General features: G+C 40.1%; 1 protein-coding gene across 4 annotated transcripts; it reads left to right on the forward strand.

Annotated features, from left to right (window-relative positions):
• The first annotated feature begins 1466 nt into the window (after positions 1 to 1466).
• Srpx2 (sushi repeat containing protein X-linked 2) lies at positions 1467 to 25979 on the forward strand. 4 transcript variants are annotated; one of them, XM_040283652.2, is made up of 12 exons: positions 1467 to 1845; positions 3438 to 3649; positions 8035 to 8115; positions 12615 to 12713; positions 16629 to 16820; positions 18920 to 19096; positions 19388 to 19514; positions 19672 to 19793; positions 20605 to 20784; positions 21106 to 21239; positions 23534 to 23655; positions 24673 to 25979. In XM_040283652.2, exons 2-12 carry the CDS (start codon positions 3568 to 3570, stop codon positions 24851 to 24853), a joined length of 1497 nt encoding a protein of 498 aa, XP_040139586.2. In that variant the 5' UTR covers positions 1467 to 1845; positions 3438 to 3567; the 3' UTR covers positions 24854 to 25979. The 4 variants fall into 4 exon arrangements, with proteins under 4 accessions (XP_040139586.2, XP_040139592.2, XP_005331823.2 ...); XM_040283658.2 differs by having other exon boundaries at positions 3567 to 3649; XM_040283655.2 differs by lacking the exon at positions 1467 to 1845 and adding an exon at positions 1862 to 2066.
• The last annotated feature ends 794 nt before the right edge of the window (positions 25980 to 26773 follow it).

Genomic DNA, 26773 nt, shown 5'->3' on the forward strand with positions numbered 1-26773 from the left:
CTATCTATGTCAATTTCTTTGCCTGAGAATAAACCAAAGTTCACCACTCCCCAGACACCTCCCTTCTCTCTCCTTCTAGAGTCCTGAGTCTACACTATAGCTTCTAGCACTTTGTTACTGTATAGTGTTCCATAGTTTTCTAATTATCAGTGTCCCCCTTCTCACCCCTACTAAACATAAATTATCGGGAAGCTTGAAAGTAAGCTCAAATAAGATGAAGGGTCACACATGCCTTTCTCACCACTGTATCCCATATGCTTGCCTTCTAGTAGATGACCAATAAAGATTCCTGAACACACACAATTGTAATTAAGAATATTTTTGCTTAATGTCTGTCTCCTCCACTCCATAAAGGCAGGGATATTTATACATTTTGTTCATTGATGTCTCTCAAGCACCTAAAACAATGTGAGGCACATAACAAATGCTCAACAAATATTTGTTGAATTAATTAGGATGTCAGGGATTTTGTCTTGTTCCTCACTATATTCACCATCTCTGTGTGACACAGTAGATGCTTGATAAATTTATTGAATGAATTAGGTCAAGATCATGTCTTCTGTTACTCTATTGCTGTCACAGTTTTGAACACATGGCACATATTCAATATGTATTTGTGATTAATTGGATATGAAATAGTTTCAGGCTGGTAACTAAACTTTGTATTATTTTAAGTATAGTTCTTCCCTTGATGACTGAGAAGGAGTTACCAATTTTTTTATACACATAGAAGAAAAACCCTTTCAACAATTGTTAAACATTTTTTCATCTACAACCACTAACTTTTCAAGAGATATAAATATCAACTTTGAGGAAAGAAAGAAAGTAAAGATCCAGTCTGTACTACTCAAGAATAATCTCATTACTGAATATCAAAATGAAGAAAGCTTGTTTAATTAAGAGAAACAGCTCTCCATCAGAGATGACTGGTAACTATTTAGCAATGGCTACAAATTTGCCTTGCATGTATCATTTAGATTTGCTTAAAATCATCCCACAAAAGCTTTTCTAGGAATGCTTTTCCTCCATTCTTAATATGAAAAATCAGTCTTGATTCTTTTGGCAAGAAAGGCATGGTAAAGTTAGTGAGGTAGCTCAGTTGTAGAATGCTTGACTGTCATGTGGGAGGCCCTGGGTTCAATTCCTAACACCACACACAAAATGCATGGAATTTTTTTTTTTGTAAAGATAATTTTATCAGAAACTGAAGTCCTGAGAAATTAGGTCATTGGCACAAGGATTTCAAAGCGTGCCTGACCCTGTACCATATAGTTGGTAAGGCAACTTGGAGTTTGAGAGTACTAAGAAATTATAGAAGAAATCTCCAGGGAATGTCAAAGCCAGCTAACACTCTTCTCTTTTCCTTGGAGTTTGTGAAATTCCTTTTCATTCAATCCTGATGTAATGCTGAGTAATAAAAAGTAGTGTGTTCTTCAGCACAACACATCTCTGGAAGCCCTTTAACCAGCCTCTGTTAGTCATCACTATACTCACAGGCTTAGGGCCAGTGCCATTCACACTTCCCCCTGTTCTGCAGCAGACAGGCGGAGTTCTTTTAATCCTTCTGTCTTTTCTTCCCCATCTCTCTAAAACTCTTCTTTAAGGGAGGAACAGCTATAGCTTTGGGGATAATATAGCTTTAAGGCAACTTTTGGCAAATGTTAACGTCCTAACATCTGGGCAGTGTTAACAGAATCCCGGAGGCCCAGACAGACCAGGAGCCACTCGTTCTAGGAATGTTAAAGTAGAAGTTTGTTGTTTTTTTTTCCCCCCGGCTGATGAGAGGAGCAGAAAGGAAAGAGAAAGAGGAGGAGAGAGAAAGAACACAAAAAAACTATAACACAGGTAAGATTTGCAATTAACTCTTCATACTACTCTACCTTATTTCACAGCTATGGACTGGTAAGGAGACCCAGGACTTGGACAACATGACTGGGGGTTAGAACGGGGAGAAGATGATCTTTTATGAAATTGGATCACATGCTGTTTTCATTTGTACCCTGACCTGGTTGCAGACTAATGTTCCCACTAACTTCTCAGCCCACAATAAAGGATGGCTGTCTCTGGTGAGTCACATTTTCAGTCTGAGATTGAGGAGGAGGTGGGCATGTAAAGGGTCACACTGAGTATTAGGTCTGAAAAAAGGAAAATCCCTGCTGCAGAACAAAGGAAGTGAATTGAGGCTAGATATGGGAAAAGGATCAGTGATAATTTTCTAGCTGTTCATTTTCCTGGTTCTTTCTTTAATCCCTTTTTACTTTTATTGTCTCTTCAATCCACCTCTTTTCTTGAGCTTTGTCAGATTTTCTTTTCTTTCTAGCATCCTTTCTACGTATTACCATTTTCCTTACCTCCCTTATTTACTCTCACTTTTTTTCTCTATTCAGCTTAATTGACACTCTCTGTAGCAAGGAACTACAAAATGTCATAAAGTGATGCTGGCCAGAGTCTGCCAAAATTTTGCTTTTGCGTTTCTGGAACTGACTCCTCCTCTGAGCATGACATTTCATTGAAAGCATGTGGGTGAGTGGGTGCTTACTGAAAAATATCCAGTGACCAGTTTTTACCAATGGGCATCAAATTTTAATACTGTCATTTATGAAGTTTTTGCCCACTGGAACCAAAAAAGTTCCCATCCCATTAAAGTGAAGGCAGACTGGGAAGTAAGAGGATAATTGGGACCTGCTCACCCTCTCCTCATGGACCCTAACCTCTCTGACTTCCTGTTGGCTCAGCAGGGTAAAACTAGAAGGTTAGACAGGACTTGAAAGTCAGAAGCCATTACCAAACCACTAAGCCTCAAAACCCAAAGCTAGGAACAGAGCCAAGGTATCGTTACTGCCTGGGAGACTAGAGAAGGTAAACATCCAGTCCTGTCCAGTGTGAAGTTGGTAAAAATAATTTCAATACATATTGATTATCTCCCTATATGTCAGGTAATAATATATTCTGTAAGATAGATGCTATTCTTATTTCCATTTTATAGATGAGGAAATAGAGGCTCAAATATTTAAGGAATTTGTCCAAGGTCCCATAGCTAATAGGTGACAAAACTGGATTCACATTCTGATCTGTATAACTTCAGTATTCAAGCTCTTAGACTATATGCTAATACTTTCTCAGATCAATGGTTAAGAAATATTAGATGAATAAATGAAACCATTAACTGGCAGCCTTTAGATCACCAGATTCCCTTCTGGTTCTGTATGACTTTATGTTACCTTTTTCTGGTCTTGTACTTAAGTGTCCATCCCCATAACTTGGTCCAAGGAACATCTTCATCTGATCCCACCAGGATCAGTTGAAGATACATCACTTACTGTCTGGGGAAAAGGGACCATAATAATAGTCTTGTCATTCTATAAAGTGGAACATCTTTATGTAGGGGATGGTATGGCAGGCATTATTAATTTTAAAATCTTTCTTCTTCCTCACAGATCCCATACATCTGCTTCTTCTCACTTTTGGAAGCTCATAGGTGGCTGGCTTCTGAAAGCATTTTCCTTTATCTGGGTACTTTGGGCTACATACCCTTATTTTTTATTTCCCTAATCCTCCCTTTCAAGGATGGTTGGTCAACTAATTCAAAGAGGAGCTATCTCTCTGCTGCTCTTCCTAACTCCAGCAGTGACACCAACATGGTATGCAGGTAAGTTCTAGAGCTGATGGCCTTTATTTCTAGGGAGGGCAGAGCTGAGACCAAGACCTGGAGAAGGGAAGAGTTAGACTATCATGAAAGACCTTTATTTTAGATATAAAGAAAAGCTACTAAAGGGCAATAAAGATGGCCAAATATTCCAATTAGCTACCAAGGATAGCCTTTGAGGCACCCTAACAAGAGCTGTTTGAAAATGGGTTTGTGAGAGCATAAAGCTGAAAAGGTTGGACAGCATGGCCTTTTAAGCTATTGTCTAACCTGCTTTTGCACTTACCTTCCTAAAAACTGTTCTCTAATCATTTCTTTATGAGTTAAATCTTTACTCAAATTATGACTCAAATACTCTTGTCAATATTGCAAAAATGGAACTTAGACCAATTATCTCATTTGAGAAAAAAAATGGAGGAGACAGGCAATCCATCATACTTCTTCTCTCCCTTTCGACCTCCCAGACCTTATGTATGAGATTGTGACAGCCTCTTTCTGGTAAAGCTGTTAATAGCAATACAGATCACATTCTCTTAATCAGGAATTTCCCAGTTTCTTTTTCTTGTTCCTTACTTCAGAAGGGATGGAGATTTCTAGATTCCTCAATGTTTCACCCTCTGTTCCCAGGGACAGAGAGCTACAAGAGTGGACTCAGTGAGGAGAGAGAAAATGGGAGGTGGGTAGGGGTGAGGGAAGGATAATGAACTGACATATAGAGGTTTTTGATGGGGCCCAGCTGGCATTCCAAGTGCTAAGAATATTCTGTGGACTGTAGTGTCTGCCCTCACAGGAACTGGGGGGTGGAGGATAGGGGAATGAGACAGGCACGACCATTGGGGTTAGGAAAATATCCAGAGATGAGTAAATAACAAACTGCTCTCATCACAGCCACAGTCATTGCAGCTAAAATTTTCCACATACCCTTAGCTCCTTGTGGAGGCCTTTGGCAGTAGGTTTGTTTGTCTGGAACAGCTGCATCAAGCTTTCATACAAATATGCAAACTTCTTCCTCTTTTTGGCTTAACCTGGCTTTGTAGGGGGTGAAACACAAGGGCTGACATTGAGATGAAGAAATTCAAATGAAGCCCTTGGCAGAGTACACACTGTTTGGGGTTAAAGGTGCCTCAAGTCTCCAGGAGGTAAATATGCAGCTGTCCTCTCCAGCCTCCCACTTACTTTAGTTCAAGCATGGAAGACCAAAATCCAGGCAAAGATCACAGGACTAAGAGAACAAAGATAGATGACTCAAAACCCAAATTTGAATAACTGTGTGAAACCTCATTGCATGCAAAGGCCTTTGCCTTTCCCAGAATAGAGAGCCTGGACTGTTGGAGTTCTGAGGAAATGTTTTTTTTGTTGTTGTTGTTGTTGTTTGTTTGTTTGTTTTTTTAATTTAGATTCATTTGAGGGTCTCAAAGGGCTTGTTTGCAAAGGAGGCACTCCCCACTTTCCTGTGAATCACTGCTGCTTCTGAGGAGCCCAGGCTGGTGAGGTGTCTGACAGCCCTGCAAATCCTTCTTAGGAGACTACATAATTTGGGGTCCTATGGTCCTCCCCTACTTTGCTAGCTAAGCCACTGGATTTTCCTCCATTTATTTGTTCATTCACCCAACAAATACTTATGGAGCACTCCCTATATATCCAGCACTGTTTTGTTTTTTTTTTCTATTGTATAGCCTTATGCTCTAGTGGAAATGGAACAAAGGAAAGTAACCAAGTGAGAATTTTGTGTTAATCAGGAAAAGGATCCAGGTATAATTAGCAAAGGGTGGGAAATTTTATAAATATAAATGAAGCCAAGAGAGGATTAAAAGTGTGTATTGGCATAGCTGTACAGTTCAGGAAGTCAGAATGTATTTGTCATCATAAACTAAGCATTAATGAAGATCTTAGTCTTCAACTATCAGTTACATTTCCAACCATTCCTTTATGAAAGACCATGTTTAGAGGGTCTAACTGTGCTATGGAAGTTGAAGGAACCCAGTAACAGACCACACTGTAACCAACCACCGATTAATCTAAAGAATTGAGAAATGCTTTCCAAGCCCATCCCCCAGTGCCAATGAAGGACATGCAAATAGAATAGTGTAGAGAGTTTGCTACTTTAGTTTCATTCTTATACTCCACCTCAATATCCCAATGTATGCATAAAAATACTCAAAGTAAGGCTAGGAGGAAAAACGCAGAGGTATAAAGTATTAAGTGGTCTGAGCCCATTCCTGGTACAAAGGAAACTTGGCACTGGTCTACCTACCTCTGCACTCTGGTGGAGACTGTAATTATCTGATTGAAGCTTCTCTTCAGTTTTTCCACATCCCCTGTAATTCTGGATTGATGTAAAACACTTGGTGGCCTTCCTCCCCCTACACACACACACACACACAAAGCTGGATTCCAAAAAAGATTGTGGGTTGTTTTTTTTTTAATTCATGCTACACATTGTCAAAAGCTCTCCTCTACAATTATTTTCAGTGGAATGTCTGACTTCAGAAAATAGGGATCAAATAGACCTGAGCTGAAATGCCCACTCTGCTACTTACTAGCAACTTCCTTAATTACTCTGAGCCAGCCTCTTCCTCTGTATATTGGAGAGTGTTAATAGTATCTACCCCATTGAGATATCACAGTGACATAACATATGCTTAACCCAGAGTAGGAGCTGAGTGATGTTGGCAGTCATTGCTGTCTTGCTGTTATTGTTATCCAGCCATAAACCTCTGACACTCCTGTTTTCTCTTCTGGTAAACAGCTGTTTGCTCCCTGCTGAGCATTTCTTCCCAAGCTAGCTCTGTAACAAGAGCAGGGAGACCTAATACTTTAGGGAGTCACACACATCTGGTCTCCTGTTTACAGGAGCTGTGAAGCTTTGAGGCTAGTACTAAACTGAAACAGCTGACAAGAATTCCATGCCTCACAAAGAAACCTCCCATGTGGGAAAAGAGAAAGCAGGGGAGATGAGGTCTAAGAAGAAATAAAAGGAACCCAGAAGAAATTAATTGGGAAAACAGAAAGAAAAAACACGAAAGGGAAAGAAAAAACATGAAAGGGAAAGAGAAAAAATGAACTCTTTCCTTTGGAATGAAGGCAAACCAACAAGGACATGATTTCATAAGGCAAACTTTCAATTTGATTCATTCTCTTGTTCACCGAGTTGGACTGGTTTCCCAACACTCCCCACCCCACCCCCATCTGGACCTGTGGAGAGTAAAGGAACTTCATCATCTAGCCCACTGCTCCACCCTTTAGTGCAGGGGGCCCTCTTCATTTTCACAGAGAAGGCCTCCAGCTTGTGGTCTGTTTACACAGACACTAAAACTCAGCCTTGTTCTAAAATCACATCTTCTCCTAAAAAATGGAGAATTCTCTCAGACTTCAGCACTGGTTGGTTATCCTATTCCTATGTGCATTAGAGCTCAGGGCATGCTGGAAGAAGGGTTTCCTGAAACTTCACTCCGGAAAGAACCAAGTTGTTTTCCAATTAGTTCCTATTCATGACCGATTTCCTGCTGTCTGGTGGAACATACTGTTTAGTCTCCCAGACAGCTGCAGACCTGCCTCCACCAGGGAATGAATCACTTAACTGGATGAAGGTAGATTAAGAATGTCCTCTAGTTCAGCCATTCCCTACTAAAGCTCCTGCTGATTACAGGAACAGGAAATTTATCCAAAGGACTTTGCCTTGGGCTGAGTTATAACTCAGTGATAGAGGGCTTGCTTAGCACGAATAAGGCCCTGGACTCTATCCCCAGCACTTCAAAACAAAACAAAACAAAACAAAAAAGTAAAAGAAACAAAAAGGTATTCTGCCTCCATATTTTCCCAAACCAGGACAAAGTTCTCATGAGACTGTTCTCATTCCTTCTTGCCTTTTGAGCCATCCATCTCTGCCTTGGCATGCCACCCCCAGCAACAGCATTCAGGTGACAAAAATACCCCTGCCCTGTAGGCTAATGGGAGCTTGAACTATTTTCTTCTGAGGACTTTGAGCAGGCCTGTCACTAGCAGAAGGAAGACACTTTGGCTTTCTTTTTTCCTCCTACCTGAGACAAGAGTCCATCTTCTTAGTTTGGTCATCAGTGTCTCACCAAGAATCTCAGGTTGCATCAAGGAAATGGATCACTTATAATCCAGATTGACAGGACTGCTGGATGGTCAAGAATTTTAATTATTTTTCTTTTGAAAGGAGTCTTTCAGTGCTATTACTGTGTTCCCTGACCATGAGCTTGCCTTTTACAGTGATCCTCTTATATACTGAGGGTTACCCACAGTAAATTAATACAAGTTTGCAAGTCACTTGGCTCCCTGACCCACAACAAAGTTGTGGGGGAGCTGGGAAGAATTTAGGAAGAAATATACACACCATCTTGATACTGTCTTCTTTTTTATAGGCTCAGGCTACTATCCAGATGAAAGCTACAATGAAGTCTATGCAGAAGAGGTCCCACGGGCTCCTGCCCTAGATTACAGAGGTAATCTTCACTTTTCAATCTCGGGAACACTCTCTCCCTGGCCTCAGGCCCAGGCTCTTCCATGAAGCATCCTCCTCCAGGCTTGGCTCATATGTGCCAAAAATGCAGCACAATGAATTATTGAGGCTATGATTTTAAACATGAACTTGGTTACTGACATGCTGTGGGACCTCACCTTTCTAGCCTGAGGTTGTCCATCTATTATTAATCCTTAATATTGACTGAGTACCCCATGTATACCAAATCCTATGCAAGGTAAGCCATTGTGTGATGCAAAGTCTAAGATAGGGGGTTTATCCTCCTTAAAAAGCTGATATTCTGTTGGGGGTGAAGGGAGGATAAAATTAGCACATGCCAAGCAAGTAAGCATGAGACTGTGGTAGCAGTAAATGCAATGGGAGTTGAGACAAAGAAGCCGGGAAATCATTCATGAATGATGACATTTAGGCTAGACTTTCAATGATGAATAGTATTTTGAAAATAGGAAAGGGGAGGGAAGGGCACTTGGCAAAGGAGGTGGCCAAAGATATGGAGGTAAGAGCAGACCCATTACAGGAGGGAGTTAAGAAAAAAATAGCCTGACTGGAGGAGATGGAATGTGAAGGGAGTAATAGAGAACAAAATTAAATATAAAGAGTGAGATCAAATTAGGAAAGCCTTTATGACATAGGCACTATTCTAAGGAGAGGCAACGGACCACCTGTGACAAATGCTAAATAACGATTCCTGCATTAAAAGAAAGGTTAGGCCAGGTGATATCAAATATCCCTTCCATTTCTGATTCTCTGTTTCTATGCTTAGCATGTAATTGCAGAAAAGTTTAGCTGTTGTGCTAAGAGATATAAGGACCATATCACAGGTTTTTGCAGAGGAAAGCGACATTGTAAATGATAATCGTAGAACACTAACCTGCTTATTCTGTTCAGAAAGTAAGGATTGGGAAGAGTAGAGCCTGCATCTGGGAGGCTCTCTAGGAACCAATTATAGTAATGTTAGCTAGAGATGATTGAGAGTATGGCACTGAAATGGAGAATAAGGATATGCTGTAGAATGGGCTGGGTTGCAGCTCAGTGGTAGAGTGTTTGCCTAGCATCTGCAAAGCCCTGGGTTCAATCTCCAGCACTGAAAATAAAAAGATGTACCCCAGATACATTTCAAAGAAAATCACCAAGATTTGGTACAGATTTGATGATCGAAGAAAGAAAGAAACTGATGTCTGAAAGCATCCAGTCTGAATACCTAGGAGAACTATAAGACTCCTCTAAAAGACAAAGTTAAAAAAAAAAAAAACTAGAGCTGGCTGCAGGGGTGCATACCTGTAATCCCAGTAACTCAAGAAGCTGAGGTAAGTCTGAGGACAAACTCAGCAATTTAGCAAAGCCCTGTCTCAAAATAAAAAGGGCTAGGGACATAGATCAGTGGTAATACACTCTTGGATTCAATCTCTAGTACCAAAAAAAAAAAAAAAAAAAACAAACAGAAAACAAACTGGTTTGGTAAAGATACTCTATGAACAGTTGGAAGTGGAAATATGAAGCTTTGTGAGTCCCTGACTTAGATGAATGGGCTCTGAGGAAGCAGAGGCCAAGGTCAATGCCTTAGAAAACATCTGTAGAATGAGTAGGAAAAAAGGAGCCAGCAAGGCAGAGAGAGTTAGCAGTCAGCCATATGAAAGAAGATCAGGGTAGTGTCTATCATATTACAGAAGGCACATAAGAAGAGAGTTTTAGGAAAATGGAAAGGTTAAGAAATCAACTATGTCAGGGATTACAAAGAGATCACATCGAAAGGAGAAATTTTATTTAACAAAAAGGAGGTGACCTTTGACAAAACCATTTCAGTAGGAAAAATGATCAGAGTTTTGGGTTTTTCTATGCCACTTTTTAGTTACTTTGTCTCTTCTTGTTATCAATGGTCCACACCCACTGCCTCTGTCTCAGTGCCCACTAAATTCTAAACTTCCTGTAGTCTGTTTTCCACTCACCCACTAATCTCCAAACTGAAACATCTCTTGAAGACTGTAATTCTCTCCCATGATCAAATCACATGGCTTTGAGCTTTAGTCTCCTCAGTCTCTCCAGCAGCACTGAGCAAGCCCCTTTCTTTTAAACCCCTCTTCCTTGGGATCCATGACATTTTATTCCTCTGTTCATAGCTGAAGCCAAGAGAGAAGATGGATTCTCTGGTGGCAAAAATACAGAGAATGAAGCTGGGATCTTGGGCAACCTTGACTGGTCTCAAGCTCCTGGACTATATCTTCAACTGCTGCTAGACACTTCCATTTGGAGATACCTAAAACAAAATTCTTCAATCTTGCCTGAAGAAGGTTCTACCAGTTGACTTTCCTACTTCTGACATTCTCTCAGTTAGAATACCTCAGTATCATTTCTAATCATCCCCATCACCTTTAATAGTTCCTTTTTCTCATTCACCAAGACCTATCATTTCATTATTAATCCATGGGAATAAAACTTTTATTACTTCACACATGAATAATGCTAGTTGCCCCTAACTGCATTCTCTGACTCATGTTTTTCTCCCCTAAACCTAGTGTCCCACTATGATCATTTTTCTTTTTTTCTTCTTTCTGGTACTAGGGATTGAACCTAGAGACCCTTAACAACTGAGCCACACCCCAAGCCCTTCTTTATTTTTTATTTTGAGACAAGGTCTTGCTAAGATGCTTAGTACCTCACTAAGTTGCTGAGGCTGGCTTCAAATCTGTGATCCTCCTTCCTCAGCCTCCTGAGCCACTGGGATTCCAGGCATGTGCCAACATACCCAGCTCCACTATGACAATTTTTAATCAGAATCTGATCTCCATCTGTCTTCCCAGCTTGACATCTTCTCACCCTTCTCCCCACTTGAAATCTGTGTTTCATTCAGGGTGAGCTTTTCCTTACTCTCTCTCACTGAATATTAAGAGGTACTACTATATACCTCTTATGAAATCAGTATTTATTACCTAAACTACTCATCATGTACTGACTCTTTGATCTACTTTTTATTACTCTCAAGAAAATATCTATCCATTTAACAGAAGGAGCCATGAATATCACTCCCACAGAGCTATGTTAAAAGTAGATGCTGACCGTCAGTATCCTAGGAACAGAAACCAGATTGTAGATTCTAAATGGGATAGTAAAAAAGCAACAAACATAGAAGGTATTTTTGAGAGGTCTGGCAGCCCTATAATTAATATTATCTGCCTCATTGGCCATTTTTAAATTAGCAAAAAGACCTTTAGAAAAATATAAGTCAGTCAGGTGTGGTGGTGCACACCTGTAATCCCAGTGACTCAGGAGGCTGAGGCAGAAGGATTGATTGCATGATCAAGGTCAGCCTTGGCAACTTAGTGAGGCCCTAAGCAAGTTAACAAGACCCTGTCTCAAAATAAAAAGTAAAAAGGGCTGAGGATGTGGTTCAGTTGTAAAGTGCCTCTGGATTCAATCCCCAGTACCAAAAAAAAGAAAAATATAAGTCACATGGCAACATTTGACCTTGGGGTCTAATGTCTTATAGCTCTTTGTAGGACTTACTCTCAGGACATAAAATGAATCAAACATAGTTATTAATGATGAGTGGAAAGGAATAGCCAGGAAAAGTACAACCTGATGTCCCAACCTCCCTTGTAAGACCCTTGTCACTTCATAATCAACAGCTCTGCAACTGTAGTGATTAAGGACTTTCTGTAATTTGGTGTCCCAGATGACAATCATATGTGTCACAGCTACATGCCAAGACACTGGAAATCACAGTGTGTTGTTATTTGAGTACTAATGAGACAGGGGCTCAAACCCAGACACTGATTTAGGAAAGATCATTCATAGGACTAGATATTTTACAAGTGTAGTTTTAATTGATTCTTACCACAGCTCTATAGAATTGATTTATTATCCCTTGTTTTACAGATCAGGAAACTAAGCTCATGGAAGTTAAATTTAGGGTCATAGAGCTTAGAGGAGACAAAACGGGAATTTATTTATTTTTTAAAAATTATTTTGTAGCTGTTGATGGACAGCATGACTTTATTTTATTTGCTTAATTTTGTTTGTGGTGCTGAGGATCGAACCCAGTGCTCCACACATGACAGGCAAGCACTCTGCCACTGAGCCAAGCCACAGCCCCACAAAACAGGGATTTAAACTCAGGTCTGTCTGACTTTAGAGCCATCTTATTTCATCTCTTTCATTAAAAATGTAACTCACTGGGGCTGGGGCTATAGCTCAATGGTAGAGCACTCACCTGGCATGTGTGAGGCACTGGGTTCGAGCCTCAGCACCACATAAGGATAAAAAAATAAGATATTGTCCATCTGCAACTAAAAAAAATTTTTTAAAGATATTTTAAAAATGTAACTCATTATCTAAAAAGAAAAAAGATAAAAACAATTGCTAAGCAATAAAAAACATAAGATTATTGTAGAGCAAATTGCCCATGTAGTTTGGTACTATTTTTACTAATCTTGCATTTCCTGTTATTCCCTTATCATGAAACAGCTTGGAGTCAGGTGCACCCTCAGTCTGCTGGGCTGCTGCTTTCCTCACAACTTGCCTCAGCCCTGAGCAAACTAGTCACTCTGCCTGGGTTATCTGAAGGTAATTACAGAGAAGGACCTTTCAAACCTGTTGTCAGTGCTCTTTTCATTACAAGCCTTTTTAAAAAGAGAGAACTCTTATAGCTCTTTGGCCCTGGACAAACTCTTATTATGTGCCAGTCAGTGTACTAAATATTTTATGTTATTTCATTTAAACAAATCACATCCTTACTAGGTAGTGATATGGAAATATTTCTAAGCTACAACATTCATTTTATTTTTTTAAAAGGTAATGGTAGGAGCTGGAGGTATAGCTCAATGGTAGAGCATTTTCCTGGTATGTGTGAAGCCCTAGCATGGTTCAAGCCACAACAACACACCAAAAAAAGCAATGGTGGCAACAATAGACATGATATACTGCTCCATGTGTTATAAAGGAGGGGAAACAAGATGCTGTACCAACATTTGCATTATATGCATAAAGAAACTATTAACAATGGGGTCTTAGAATGAAAGTAGGATTGGGTGGGGACATTTTACTGGGTAATATATTATACTCTGGGGGGTCTGACCTATATGCATACATTACCTCTTCAAAAAGGTCAATATACCCTTCAAAATAGCTGCTGCAGTAGCAAATTTAGTACTTAGAAAAAACATGGGTTTTAGAGAAGAAAAAGTTCTGGTCTAAATCTCAGCCCTATTTCTTATTTGCTGAAGGACCCTGGGAAAGTTACTTACTCATCTGTAAAATAAGTCTAAATACCTACTTAACCTCAGAGGGCTGTTGGGGGAACTATATGAGGTGATGTATATGAAGGAAAATTATGTAGTATGGTACCTAGTCATAGTAAGTACTCAATATAGACTAACACACATTTCCAAACAGACATTCTCACCATACAGTATTTAATTTTTTGTTTTGTTTTGTGGATTGAATCCTGGGGCACTTAACTACTGAGCCACATTCCCCCAGACATTTTTATTTTTTATTTTGAGTCACTTAGATCCTCACTAAATTGCTGGATTGGCCTCAAACTTGCCATCCTTCTGCCTCAGCCTCCCAAATGGCTATTACTGGTTGTAATAGTCATGTGCCACCACACCCAGCTACCATACATTATTTAACCATGTTCTTAGTTTCAGTTTCCCATTGGCATTCTTTGGGTACAGTTGTTCAGCCAGTTATGAATCTCTCTAACTGTATTGTCACCCCTCCCATATTTCTTCCTCTCATCCACATCACTGACATGAAAAGTATTGACATATGCTTCACTTCATTTCTCCTGTTCTACCAGTCTGGTGGCCCTACCCAAAAAGGAAATGAGGTCAGTCTGCAATTACTTGTTCTTGAGTGCTCCTGGAGATCATTACTTCTCTAACAGATCATAAGTCATACCTTTAAATATTCTAGAAAACTATGCTTTCAGTGTCACCAGGCTATAGTTCTAAGAGGCTACCTTCTTTCTTATTTGAAAATGGGGATTGTTGTTGCTTTGCCCTTTACCAGCCTTCCAATGTTTTTTCTTTATGCCAGGATTCCTCTGGGCCAGCAAATTTGAACTTATTTACAATAGCTGGGCCTCTCTTACTGACTCAGTATTTATCCTAAGCTTTCTATTTCCCTTTACCATGCTTACTTTTTTTATCAGTTTCAATCTGATGTGTATTTTCCTTGATGAAAAAATAGAATGGAAGTGATTGCTGAGGTCCCAACCTCCCATTTAAGGTCGTTGTAATATGTGTTGTGGCCTTATAATCAACAGCTCTGCAACTATAGTGCTTAAGAGACTTTCTGTAATTTGGAGATGGTGTCTCCAGATGGCAGCCCTGTCACTGCCACAGGCTTGAAACTAATACTGGGAGCCCCAAACGTGGCGTTAGTTGAAGAATAGTTTTCTCTCTGTCATCTGTCTTCATTCTCCAGCTGCACTCAAGCAGAAGCTCCAGCCTTTCTTTTATCCTATAGCTCCTGATGTGCTTTTTTGTTAAGTCTCAGAGTGGTTTGGGTTTTGTTTGTTTGTTTGTTTTTGTCCTTAGGATTTGGGAATCAAATCAGCTCACATGGGGCTTTAATCTTCCCAACCTTAGGCAAACAGATGTGGTACATGCTGTATAAACCTCCTTGGACAGGTGGCCCTCCATTTGTTTACATGTGTCTCTTTAAAATCCAAACCCATTGAAGAGTCATTTATTTATTTTGTACAGTCTGTGAGGCATCTTTATGATGCTCTGTAACCTCTTTTGCTCAGTACTGTACTGAGATTGGACTTTCACTTCTAAGCAACCTTCTTTGCTGTCACTTTCCTTTTCTGTCTCTAATGTATATTTTTGTGTTTTATTTTTTTTTGCTTTACATTCACATATAGTAGACTTCATTTGGGAGGAATATAGTTCTGTGTGTTTTGACAAATGCATAGAGTAGGATAACAACCAAGATAATACAAAATACTTATATTGCCTCCAAAATTTGCCCAGTGCTACTCCTTTGAGATTATCCCTGACCTCAACCCCTCATCTTCAACAACCACTGATCTGTACTCTGTCCCTATATTTTTGCCTGAATGTGTCCCTATAGCTTTGTCATATAATGGAATCCTACAAAATGCAGTCTTTGGAATCGGGCTTCCTTCACTTCCCAAACTGCTTTTGAGATTTATTTATGTTGTTGCATGTATCAGCACTTTATTCTTGTATATGGATAAACTAAAGTTAGTTTAATCATTCACCCATAGAAAGACATCTATTTCCAGCTTTTGGCAATTATGATAGAATAACTTTAAACATTTGTGTATATTAAAATATAATTTTCAAAATTTTAATTTGTTCTTTTTATATATGACAGTAGAATATACAAGGTTGGAATATATCTTATTCTAATTAGGATCCCAGTCTTGTGGATGTCCATAATAATGAGATTCATTTTAACTTTAAAAAATAGCACATCAAAAAAAACTTTTCTGTATAGGATTTTGGTGTGAACTCAGGTTTTCATTTCACTTGGGAAAATACCTTAAAGTGTATTTCAAAATCATTTAGTAAACATATTTTCTTTGCAATAAGATTTATTATTACCTTCATAAGAAACTACTAAATTATTTTCCAAGGCAGCTGTGTTTTTGCATTTCCACCAGCCATGTATGAGAGTTCCAATGTCTCTCTTTGTTACTGCCATTTTTTAAAATTTAGACATTCTAATGTTTCTATTAATGATATCTCATTGTGGTTTTAATTTGCATTTTTAATGTCTAATAATGCTCAACACCTTTTCATGTGCTTATTTACCATCAGTACTTTGGTAATATGTCTGTTCATCCTTTGTCCATGTTATAGCTGGATTGTTTGCTTTTTTTACTGTTGACTTTTGATAGTTCTTTTTATATTTGAGATATTAGTCTTTTGTTGGATATGTAGTTTGCAACTATTTTCTACCAATTTGTGCCTTGTCTTTGATCTCTTAATAGTGCCTTTCATAGAGCAAAATATTTTAATTTTAACAATGTCCAACTTATTGACTTTTTATGAATTGCAGTTTTGGTGTTATATTTTAGACTTTTTCGCCTACTCCTCATTCCCAGTGATTTTCTACTATGTTTTTTTCCTACAAGTTTTGTATTTTTCTTTTTTACACTTAAGTCCATCATCCATTTTGAATTAATTTTTGTATAATTTCTTGTATTAGATTGTCTTTTCTTTTTCCCCTTTCTTTTCTTTCCCTCGTTTTCTTTCTTTTCTTTTCTTTCTCTCTCTCCTGTCTTCCTATGAAGTTTCAATTGTTCCAGCTCCATTTGTCTGAAAGGTCCTTTCCTCCATTGTATTGTTTTGGTAACTTTGTCAAAAAAAACATTTTGGTACACTGGTGTAGATCTATTTCTGAGATCGCTGTTCTGTCCCATTGATATGTTACTGCCCTTTTACCAACACCATACTGTCTTAATTATTATGATTCTAGCTTACTTTTCTCTTGTTGCTACAGTCCCCCGATGGTGTTACACATTAAATATTCAAGATGGAGAAGCCACATGCTACTCACCAAGGGGAGGAAATTATCACAGTAGCCTAGGAACTCGTTGCGAGCTCTCCTGTGACCGTGGCTTTCGACTGATTGGACGGAGATCAGTGCAATGCCTGCCAAACCGCCGTTGGTCTGGAACTGCCTACTGCAGGCGTAAGTTGCATGTGTGCACGTGCTGACATGAGCATGAGAGATGCCAGCCAGTCACTGAGGGTATCTCCCTGGAGGTGTTATTATGCCTTTCTTTCAAGTTTAAATTGAGAATTTTCCAGAGCCTCCCCCCTCCATTGAGGCATTTCCTCATCCTAACATTCTACTTTATTTTCTATTCCTGTAGTTACTGTCTGAGTGATTTGGGCATTTAAGTAGCAGCTAGCCTTTCCAACTCAGGGAACTCAGAAGTGCATGTAGGAGGCTAAGGCTTGACCCCAAGGCCTGATGTGGAACTGGGCCTTCTTTTGGAGTTCTGGAGGATTTACAGTTTCAGATTCTTTCCCATTTGTGGTCAAGTTGTGTTCTTCCTGGCCTATAACCTTAGAATGCCTTGCCAGTGAAGCTATGAAACGTCTGCTATTCTTCATTTTCTTCCGAAAGTCAGAAAGGAGAATCCCTAAGGTTAGGATATGAGGATATTAATAGACACACATCCCAAACCATGTCTCCCTTTAACATCCAAACCCCCAGCTATTATTCAAACTCCATAGTCTACCTCCTTTTAGCAGATGAGCTTTGAATATTCATGTGTCCATCACTGAATACAATTTGTAGGACATCCTGTATTGTATAGGGGGCCTGTATTGATCACTGCAAGAGCTTACTCAATTCCTCACCTACCCTCAGGCCACTTATAGCCTAATGGGATAGAAATGTGTGCACATGAATGCTGTATACCTGGACACAGAGGACTGAGCATTCAGAGAAATGAGGTTGGTCAGAGAAGGTGGTGTGGAGTAGAGGAGAAGCCTGATAGCCAGAAAGAAGTCAGTACCATCCTCTGGGTGACTGTAATTAAGTTGTTTTAGGATTTAAACCCCATTATTTCCAAAATAAATTTGAATTGGCCTGACAAATTGAAATAAACAAAGCTATAAATTATAAGCAAGCATAAAACCAGTTAAAAGAATGGAGACATGCATATTTCCAGGTTCCTAGATTGAGTTGATTATTACATTGGGCACTAAATCTAGCTTTGAGCTTCCTTGTAAGAGACAAAAGGACAAACACTATGGATCTATTATTTTCGCTGTCATATAATACTAAGCAAACAAATTCATCTGAAGACACAAACTTTTCTCTTGGCTCTGATTTCAAGGAGATCATTTTTGCATAGGTTTTTACATATCAGATATTGAAAAACAAAAAAGGCAATAAACTTGAAATCTGGTTTGGCCAAGAAACAAAACGAAAGTAGCTTATATAGAATCTTCATTCAAAGTTTCAAATATTCAACTTATGCAGGATTTGAACTAAGACAATCTAAAGAAATATATAGCCCTACTTCTCTTAAGTATCAGTTATCACAAACAAGACTTCCACAAACATAGGCTTACAATTATTTCATGGTGGCAGTCTCTAATACACCACATGGTATCTAAAGCACACAGATTCCTCCTTAATCAAATACCACCACACCTGACCCTCCAGGCACTGGCCTGACTTGTACTATCACATGGACATAAAGCCATCCCACTCTGGCATGTAAGTGAGAAGTGGCTGTGCAAGTATAGGAATGATACTCAAAAGAAGCTTTGAGCATACTCAAGAGCTTATAGCATCTGAGGAACAAGAGATGAAAACTAACAACTGCTGAGGCTCTAAATGATCCTAGAGGTTTATAGGCATTGTATCTGTTAATTTGTACAACAATGTTGTGAAGCATACACATTTTACAATTAAAAAAAAACCACTGAGTCTAATAGAGATTAGGCAATTTTTCAAGTCATAGAGCAAATAAGAGGTAGAGCTGACATGCCAGCTCAGGTCTGACTCTGAAGTTCACGTGCTTGGGCAAGTAATTTACTTCTTTGAGACCCCCCCACCCCCTTGCACATACACCAAGAGTGCTTCTACACCTTGTAATATGAAAATTAAAAAGGCAGTTCAGGAGGAAAGCAGTGTGGCATAAAAATGTAAAGCAGTTTGGGTCAGGTTTCTGTATATTCATTGTCTATGATATGGTTCTCCATGAGCTAGATGCATCACCTCCAGTTAGTCCCACAGGCCACTGAGCTTGCCACTTGCTTCTCTCTTAGAGATGAGATGTCATGCACTGCCATTCATCGCTAGTGGCACCTACAGCTGCACAAATGGAGTGCTTCTTGACTCCCGCTGTGACTATAGTTGTTCTAGTGGCTACCACCTAGAAGGTGACCGCAGCCGAATCTGCATGGAAGATGGGCGATGGAGTGGAGGCGAGCCTGTATGTGTAGGTAAATGCCAGTTGCTCCTATTTTTCCTGTTGCAAAGAGTCATCCTAGCATTATGTCCACAAGCAAAATGGAATTCTAATTGCAAAGATATTCCTGCTCACTATGAAGGGGGCCCCATGAGCACAAGCTTAACAAAATGATTACTTCCCCTAGAGTCAGGCTTCTTTCCCCAGTCTCCCTGAAAACCTTGAACTTTCTACTTACCCAGTGGTGTGTGGTATTGTTTCAATGGGTCCCCTCCAGGGAAGGCAGAGGGCCCATAAATTGACACTTGATTTTTGACCTTCATAGACATAGATCCTCCCAAGATCCATTGTCCCCACTCACGTGAGAAGATAGCAGAGCCAGAGAAACTGACTGCTAGAGTCTACTGGGACCCACCCGTGGTGAAAGATTCTGCTGATGGTACCATCACCAGGTGAGCTTCAGTAACACATGCTTTCCAACAGTATCTCCCAGTCCCTCAGTCTGTTCATATTGAAACTGTACAGGCTGAGACCACAGTGATGATGTTCTTCAGATCTCAATTCTAAGTATCTTTTTCCTCAGTAGCTCCTTCATCCTATCTCAATCAGGGTAACACTTCGGGGCCCAGAGCCTGGTTCTCACTTTCCTGAAGGAGAGTATGTGATTCGTTACACCGCCTATGACCGAGCTTATAACCGGGCCAGCTGCAAGTTCATTGTGAAAGTACAAGGTCAGAAGAAAATTCTTCGGTTTTTACATTGTTCATTGTTCCTGCTCTATCCTGAGTTTCTATAAGCCCCCAATGACCCTCTCCTCTCTATGCCTGAAACAGACTTCACCAAAACAGGTTCGTTAATGAAGCTTCCATTACATGTACATACAAATGCTACAAAAACTTTGACTCTTTATTCTTATTCTCCTAAAACTAGATAAAATTCATGAAGATACTCTGTATCCATTTCTTTTCTTTTTTTAAAAAATAGTTGTAGATGGACACAATACTTTTATTTTATTTTTATTCATTGTTATGTGGTGCTGAGGATCAAACCCAGTGTCTCACACATGCCAGGCAAGCACTGTACCGCTGAGCCACAACCCCAGCCCTCCCATATTCTTTAAAATTTCTTCAGAAATATTATCAATGACAGCATAACATTATGCTCTAAGAATATATCATGATTTGATTAATCCTCCCAATCATGGACATTTACTACTCTTCCAACTTATTTCTACTATAAAAAGTAATTCTGCAAGGTGATCATATTCATACAGGGCATCATAGTATCTGCAAACATAGATGACAATATTTTCTTTCACAGATTGATAGTTTTTTGAAGACAATATATATATTAACCGGTGTTTCTAGTCTCTGTTTATATTTAAAATTTAATTCCTTAAGAAAGGAAAATTCTTGCTCTATCTCCAATCATTGGAAATATAGAAAAATCATCCTGATTATCTCAAGTCTCTTGCTCTAGAAAGCCCAGAGTAGGCACCTTCTAGAAACACCATAATCCCTAACTTGAATTTCTCCCGGACAGTGAGACGCTGCCCAGTTCTGAAACCACCGCAGCATGGCTACCTCTCCTGCACCTCAGCAGGCGACAACTATGGTGCCACCTGTGAATACCACTGTGATGGTGGTTATGAGCGCCAGGGAACCCCCTCCCGGGTCTGCCAGTCCAGTCGTCAGTGGTCAGGATCACCACCTATCTGTACTCGTGAGTGAAATCAGGAAATGGGAATTAATCAAGGGTACTCTGGAGGATTTCCCCATAGCTTAGGGGTCTAATAGTGATGTGAATGATGTGGGAATAGGGGCTTCTGAGACACATCTATTATGAGGGGCAACATTCCACCTAGAATATGCCTACCCCAAGAAGAGTTTAAAATCTCCAAGTTTCTTTCAGGATTTCTTTCCAGGGAAGGGAGAAACAATCAGAAAGATTAATTCAAAAACTGGAACTCCTCAAGATGTTAGCATTACCCAATCAGGTGAAGGAAAAGGACAGTCTCTGACTGGCCATCTACATCTGCCCTAGCCATGAAGATTAATGTCAATGTCAACTCAGCTGCTGGCCTCTTGGATCAGTTCTATGAAAAACAGCGACTCTTGATCATCTCAGCTCCTGATCCCTCCAACCGATATTATAAAATGCAAATCTCTATGCTACAGGTAAGGCCCGCTCCCCTAATGAGGACTTAGCTCCTTTATTTTACCCTCTTATCTTTCTCAAATCAAATTATTGCTTTCTGCAGCACAAATCCCACTTCTTCAAACTTTTACTTGGTAGCATTTGATCAGTTATATCATAGATGTATTTAGTAGATTGCTAAAAACTGCTGTGCTTTTACTGAAAAGGCAACAAGGCCACTAAAGTGGTAGATGTGACTTTTGGGGGACTGGGTGAAGGTTGGGAAGGGAGTGTGACAAAGCACTCTAGAGAGACTTATAAGACAGATAAGATCAAATGTCAATTCTAGGAGTTAAATCCATTTGTGTTTTCAAGAAATAATAGCACTAAGGAACACTTAGATCAGAACCTGGTTCTGATCTACATGTTTTGCATATACTCATCTAATTCTCACAATAGTCCTTGTAAGGTATATGCTATTATAATCTCCATTAAATAGGTGGGGGAACTGAGATATAGTGAGATTAAGTGATTTACTCAGAGTCACTATATAGTAAGTGGTACACCTGAGATTGAACCCAGGCAGTCTAGCTCCAGTGTTTGTGCTCTCAATCACTACCAGTAGGACAGTGATTGTGATATCTCAAAGTAAAAGTAAAGTTGTACGATGATTGTGTTAGCTTTGCATCACTATGACTGATTTAGCAAATGAAAGTTTATTTTAGGATCATAGTTTCAGGGGTTCAGTTCATAGTTGGCCTACTCCATTGCTCTGGGTCTGAGGTAAAGCAGAACATCATGGAAAAAGGGCAAAGCAGAGGAAAACTCCTCAGCTCATGGCATCCAGGGAACATGCAAGCAGTTATAGGGAAACAGGGACAAAAATATATCACCCCCAAGGGCACATTCCCAGTTACCTACTTCTTCCAGCCACATTCTACTTGCTTACAGTTACCAACCATGTAGTGGTCCTTTCAAATTATTCATCCATCAAGTGGATTAATCCACTGATTAGATTATGGCACTCATAATCTAAACATTTCACCCCCTGCCTTAACATAGGAGCTTTTTTCGGGGGATACCTCATATCCAAACCATAACAATTATTTTTAACATACTAAGAGATACCTAGCCAAACTCACTGTTGGGAAAAGGAGAGGTAAATAGGACAGTATAGATATGACCATGAGGACTTATAAAAAGAACACACTAGGTTGCTAAAAAGAATGTTCTGACATGACTAAGTGGTTCTAGGGAGCTTCAAGGGGCCAAATATTTAGGTAAATTCAGCAGCTATTTAGGGGTTTCCTAAAGGTTGAATCATAGAAGTTGTCAAGTCAATGTTAAGAGGCCCATGACGGCAGCAATTTAGCCAAAAAGGTGAACCTGGGAGTCTAGACCAAAAAGGACCTTATATCTCCATGGATCCCCAAAAAACAGACAAAGTCAACAGTTTAGTTTAATGGGAAGCAAGAAAAAAAAAAAGGAATCTGCCATCAAGGACAGTGACTTTGAGGTCAGGATGAGAGGAGGAGATCAAAGGCAAAACAGATGTGGGGCACCAGAGAATGTTCAATACCACTTTAAGCCTCATTCTGGCAACTGGCTAATAGGAGACCTTACTGTACAAAGCAGGACAAAGAGCCAGTATATGTAGGGTTACAGGATTTTGCTACCCAGAAGGCAATTAAGGGGATAAAGACCACTGGCAATTATTTTGGATAAATTGACTGAGAGAAGGCCCTGGGATGTAGCCTAGTGATAAAGAGGACATACTTGGGTAAGGGGTATAAGTCCTCAGTCTGAATCTTATTGTCATACAAGTTTGGGCAAGTTACTTTTGCCTTTCAGAATGACACCACCTACCTTGTCAGGTCTGTTGTAAGGATTAAATTAGTTGATTTCTACAAAGTATTAAATAAATGTAAATAAATAAGAAACAATAGTCATCATTATCATATCACAATAGCCATCCATTAAGAACCTAAGTAGTTTAAAACCTATGAAAAGCTAAGCAATGATTGATTATATTCCCGCAGTAGCAGCTTAATAATTATGATTCTCTTTTCTATCCCTCATTGTATAACCAGTTTCATACACTTCAGTAGAAGGAATGGAACAATTTTGTAGGACTGATGGAAGGAAAAGGTTTTGTAGATCTCATATTGTGATCAGTGTGATCCTATGATTGTGTGATCCTATGATTGTGTGATCATTGCAGGAGAAGCCCCTCCTGTCCCACACTGCCTCATGTGGTCTCAGAAGGAATCAATCAAGTAGCCTGAGATTCGAGGGCAAAGGCCTGTTCCATTAAATGTTCTCTCCCTCTTCCCAGCAATCCACCTGTGGACTGGACCTGCGGCATGTGACTATCATTGAGCTGGTGGGGCAGCCGCCTCAGGAGGTGGGGCGCATCCGGGAGCAACAGCTGTCAGCCAGCATCATCGAGGAGCTCAGGTCCAGGCTGGGAGGCTATAGGTTGGGGATGGGCAGAAACCCTAGGCAGGAAGGACACTAGCAACAGAGGGTTGTGACAAAACTACTCTCTTGAGTTACTTCTTGTGTTTGCACTCTTATGGATGCATTAGGTAAGACCAGAGAGTGATTCTTAACACTGGCAAGGCATGTGAATCAAATGGGGCTTGAAAATGCAATTACCAGGCCCCATCTTTGTGTTTTTTTATAATGGCACCTCAGATAACTTTGAAGCACAGTCAGGACTGAGACAGTTAACCCAAACTTGACTCATAGCAGCCTGAGATCCTGTTGCTTCATGACTTTCTCTTTTTACCTTCTGTCTCCAAAAGGCTTCTTTAGGCACTAAAATCTGAATCATATTCATCAGCCCATAGGGAAGAGGTAAGATGTGACAGGTGGTAGAAGTTGACTTTCCTCATCATCTATACATTATCAGCCTTCCAGTGCTTCCACATATACTCAGGGACAGTAAAGCCATCTGTGTTGTCTGTTCTAGAAACAATACCTGCTTCCAGGGCTCAATATTAGTGGGGATATTCAGTCTCAATTAGAAAGACTAGGAAATACTCAGAGGAAGAACACTGCAGACTTGCAGCCTTGGATGGAATAGTTAATCAGGTAGTATTTATCACCTTCAGGGCTGCCATGTATAATGTGCATGTGTATCATGGTGTCTATGATGGGCACCCCCTGGAGTTATTCCATGCAGGATTCTTAGTCCTGCTTAAAGGAGTCTACAATAGAAGCACATCCTGGTAATAATAAAGTTGCCCCAGCTGGGATGAGGAAGGGAGAGCTTAGCAGTGCTAAACACATAGAATCAGCAAGATTTGGACTTCAGCAGAAAAAAGCAAATGAACTTGAGATAGATAGGTAGTAGAGGGGATGGAGATGGGATTTGGGAGGAACTAGTCCATCAGTGGAGCTGTGAAAGATCAGAGGGTAGTAGAGCCCTGTGGGACAAATGCTCACACCTTCCTGGGCTGCTCTCTCTAGGCAATTTCAGCGCCTTACTCGCTCCTACTTCAATATGGTGTTGATTGACAAGCAGGGTATTGATCGGGAACGCTACATGGAACCTGTAACCCCTGAGGAAATCTTCACATTCATTGATGACTACTTGCTCAGCAACCAGGAACTGATCCAGCGCCGGGAGCAAAGGGATGTCTGCGAGTGAACTTGAGCCAGGGCAAGGTTGATGTCAAGGGAAAATTCCCCTAGTTAGCTGAAACTGAGGCCTAATAAAAGAAAGAAATTGTTTCCCACAGTTCTAGGGACAGGACTCTGAGGTGAGTGAGGTTTGCCAATCCAGAGATATTTCTAGACATCATTTTAGGACTGTGCCATAGTTTCCCTAAGCAAGTCTATGATTCAATTAGCACTGGAGGAGACTCCGAAGCTAAGCAGGGACTGAGTACAGGCTTTGAGCAGTGCATTGGGGATAGGAAGTCTTCATTTCCTAATCCGGGCCTCTGCCCTGCTCTCCAAAGTCTCTCAGATAAGTAAATTCTAAATTGATTCACTTACCAGTTGTGTTTTAAATGCTTCCTATACCCTGAGGTGACAGCAGAGGGCAGCACCATTGCAAAAGACAACCAGTACACTTCAAGAAGTGTAGCTGCATTTTCCTTACAATGTAACTATCTCTGTGGCTGCGATGGGATGGCATGGATCTACAAAACATTCTTGAACCTATTTGTCATTTCCCCTTGTAGGGCACTGGGCTAAAAATATTGTTTGAACTATTGCTTCATCAAGAGTTACAAAAACATTGCCATGGGAGGGAGTTTGGAAAGAAATAGCTAGTCACAGCATAATGCTTTCTCCTGGCCCTTCCAGCCGGCTCACAGGCAAGAACCTCTACCTACTGAGGCCTCCATTCCCCATAACAAAAGGTAGACAGTATTGTTCCTTCATTAGGGGAACCTCCTTCCCATTCCATGATCTAGGGTACTTCAAAACTACCACTGAAGAAAGTAGGGAAAGAAAGCAGACTCCGCCTCTGGTATTAACTTCCTCGGATAGCCACAGAGCAGGTGGGAGCTACAGTGGCACAAAGTCAAATCTTAAGGAGCAGGCCTGAAAGTAAATTGAGGATGGGTTATTGGGCTTTTAGAATATGGAGCCACAGAGTCCTAGTTTTTGTTTGTTTTGTATGTATATGTGTGAGCTAGGGAATGAACCCATGGCCCTGCACAGACTATGCATGCACTCTACCATGGAATTACCTCCCCAGCCCCACATTCTTCTTCAGTCCTACCCAGTGGGATGTCAATGTTTGAAAGAAAAGTGTTCTTCCCCTTGCTGTTGAGAACCTTCTTTTATAAGTTCATGGAACCCAGAGTCATAATTAAGACTAAGCAGTCTTTTTCCTTTGATTTTAACCAGGGGTCATCAATGGAAAGCTAGAGGGGAGAGGAAGTAGGCTGGCTGGGAGGCTCAAGCGTTCACTATGTGCCAGTGCCATTCTAAATACCCTACTGATTCACTCTGAGGTCTTCACAAGAAACCTATAAGGTAGGAACTGTTATTACCTCCCTTATACAGATAAGAGAATTGAAGCTCAGTGAGAATAGGCAATCTACCTAAGATAACTAATAAGTGCCACTTACTTATTAGTAACAGAGTAAGCATTAAAACAGTAGCAGTCTGTCTCCAGAGTCAATGTTCTTAGTTTGCCATCTGGCTTCTACTTCTTTTTCTACTCCCCATTTAAAGTCAGCTGAACACTCTAAGCAAGAAAGTTTCCATCTTCTAAAATCCTATTCAGATACAAGACTCAGAGTAGTCCCTGGAGGAAAGAGGGAAATGAACATCTTTCCACCCAAGAAAATTTGCTCTTTAAAGCAGAGTGATAGGACATAAATCATGAGTCCAGAACATATGGGGGTAGTAGTGAGTGAGAGAGAAGCTATTTCCACTGGGGATTTAGTGGAAATCTCATTTTCAAAATGCAAAATAAAATGTTAGGCAGCTTCTGGGTGGAATGGAACATGGAAGAAATGATCAAACTTAGAATAAAAAAAATCCCTTCTTCATCTTCCCTTCAGGGGAATACAGAAGCTTTGAAAGGCCAAGGGCGAGTTATGGGTAGAAG

This window comes from Ictidomys tridecemlineatus, chromosome X, assembly GCF_052094955.1.
Source record: "Ictidomys tridecemlineatus isolate mIctTri1 chromosome X, mIctTri1.hap1, whole genome shotgun sequence".
In the NCBI taxonomy this organism is placed as follows: Eukaryota; Metazoa; Chordata; class Mammalia; order Rodentia; family Sciuridae; genus Ictidomys; species Ictidomys tridecemlineatus.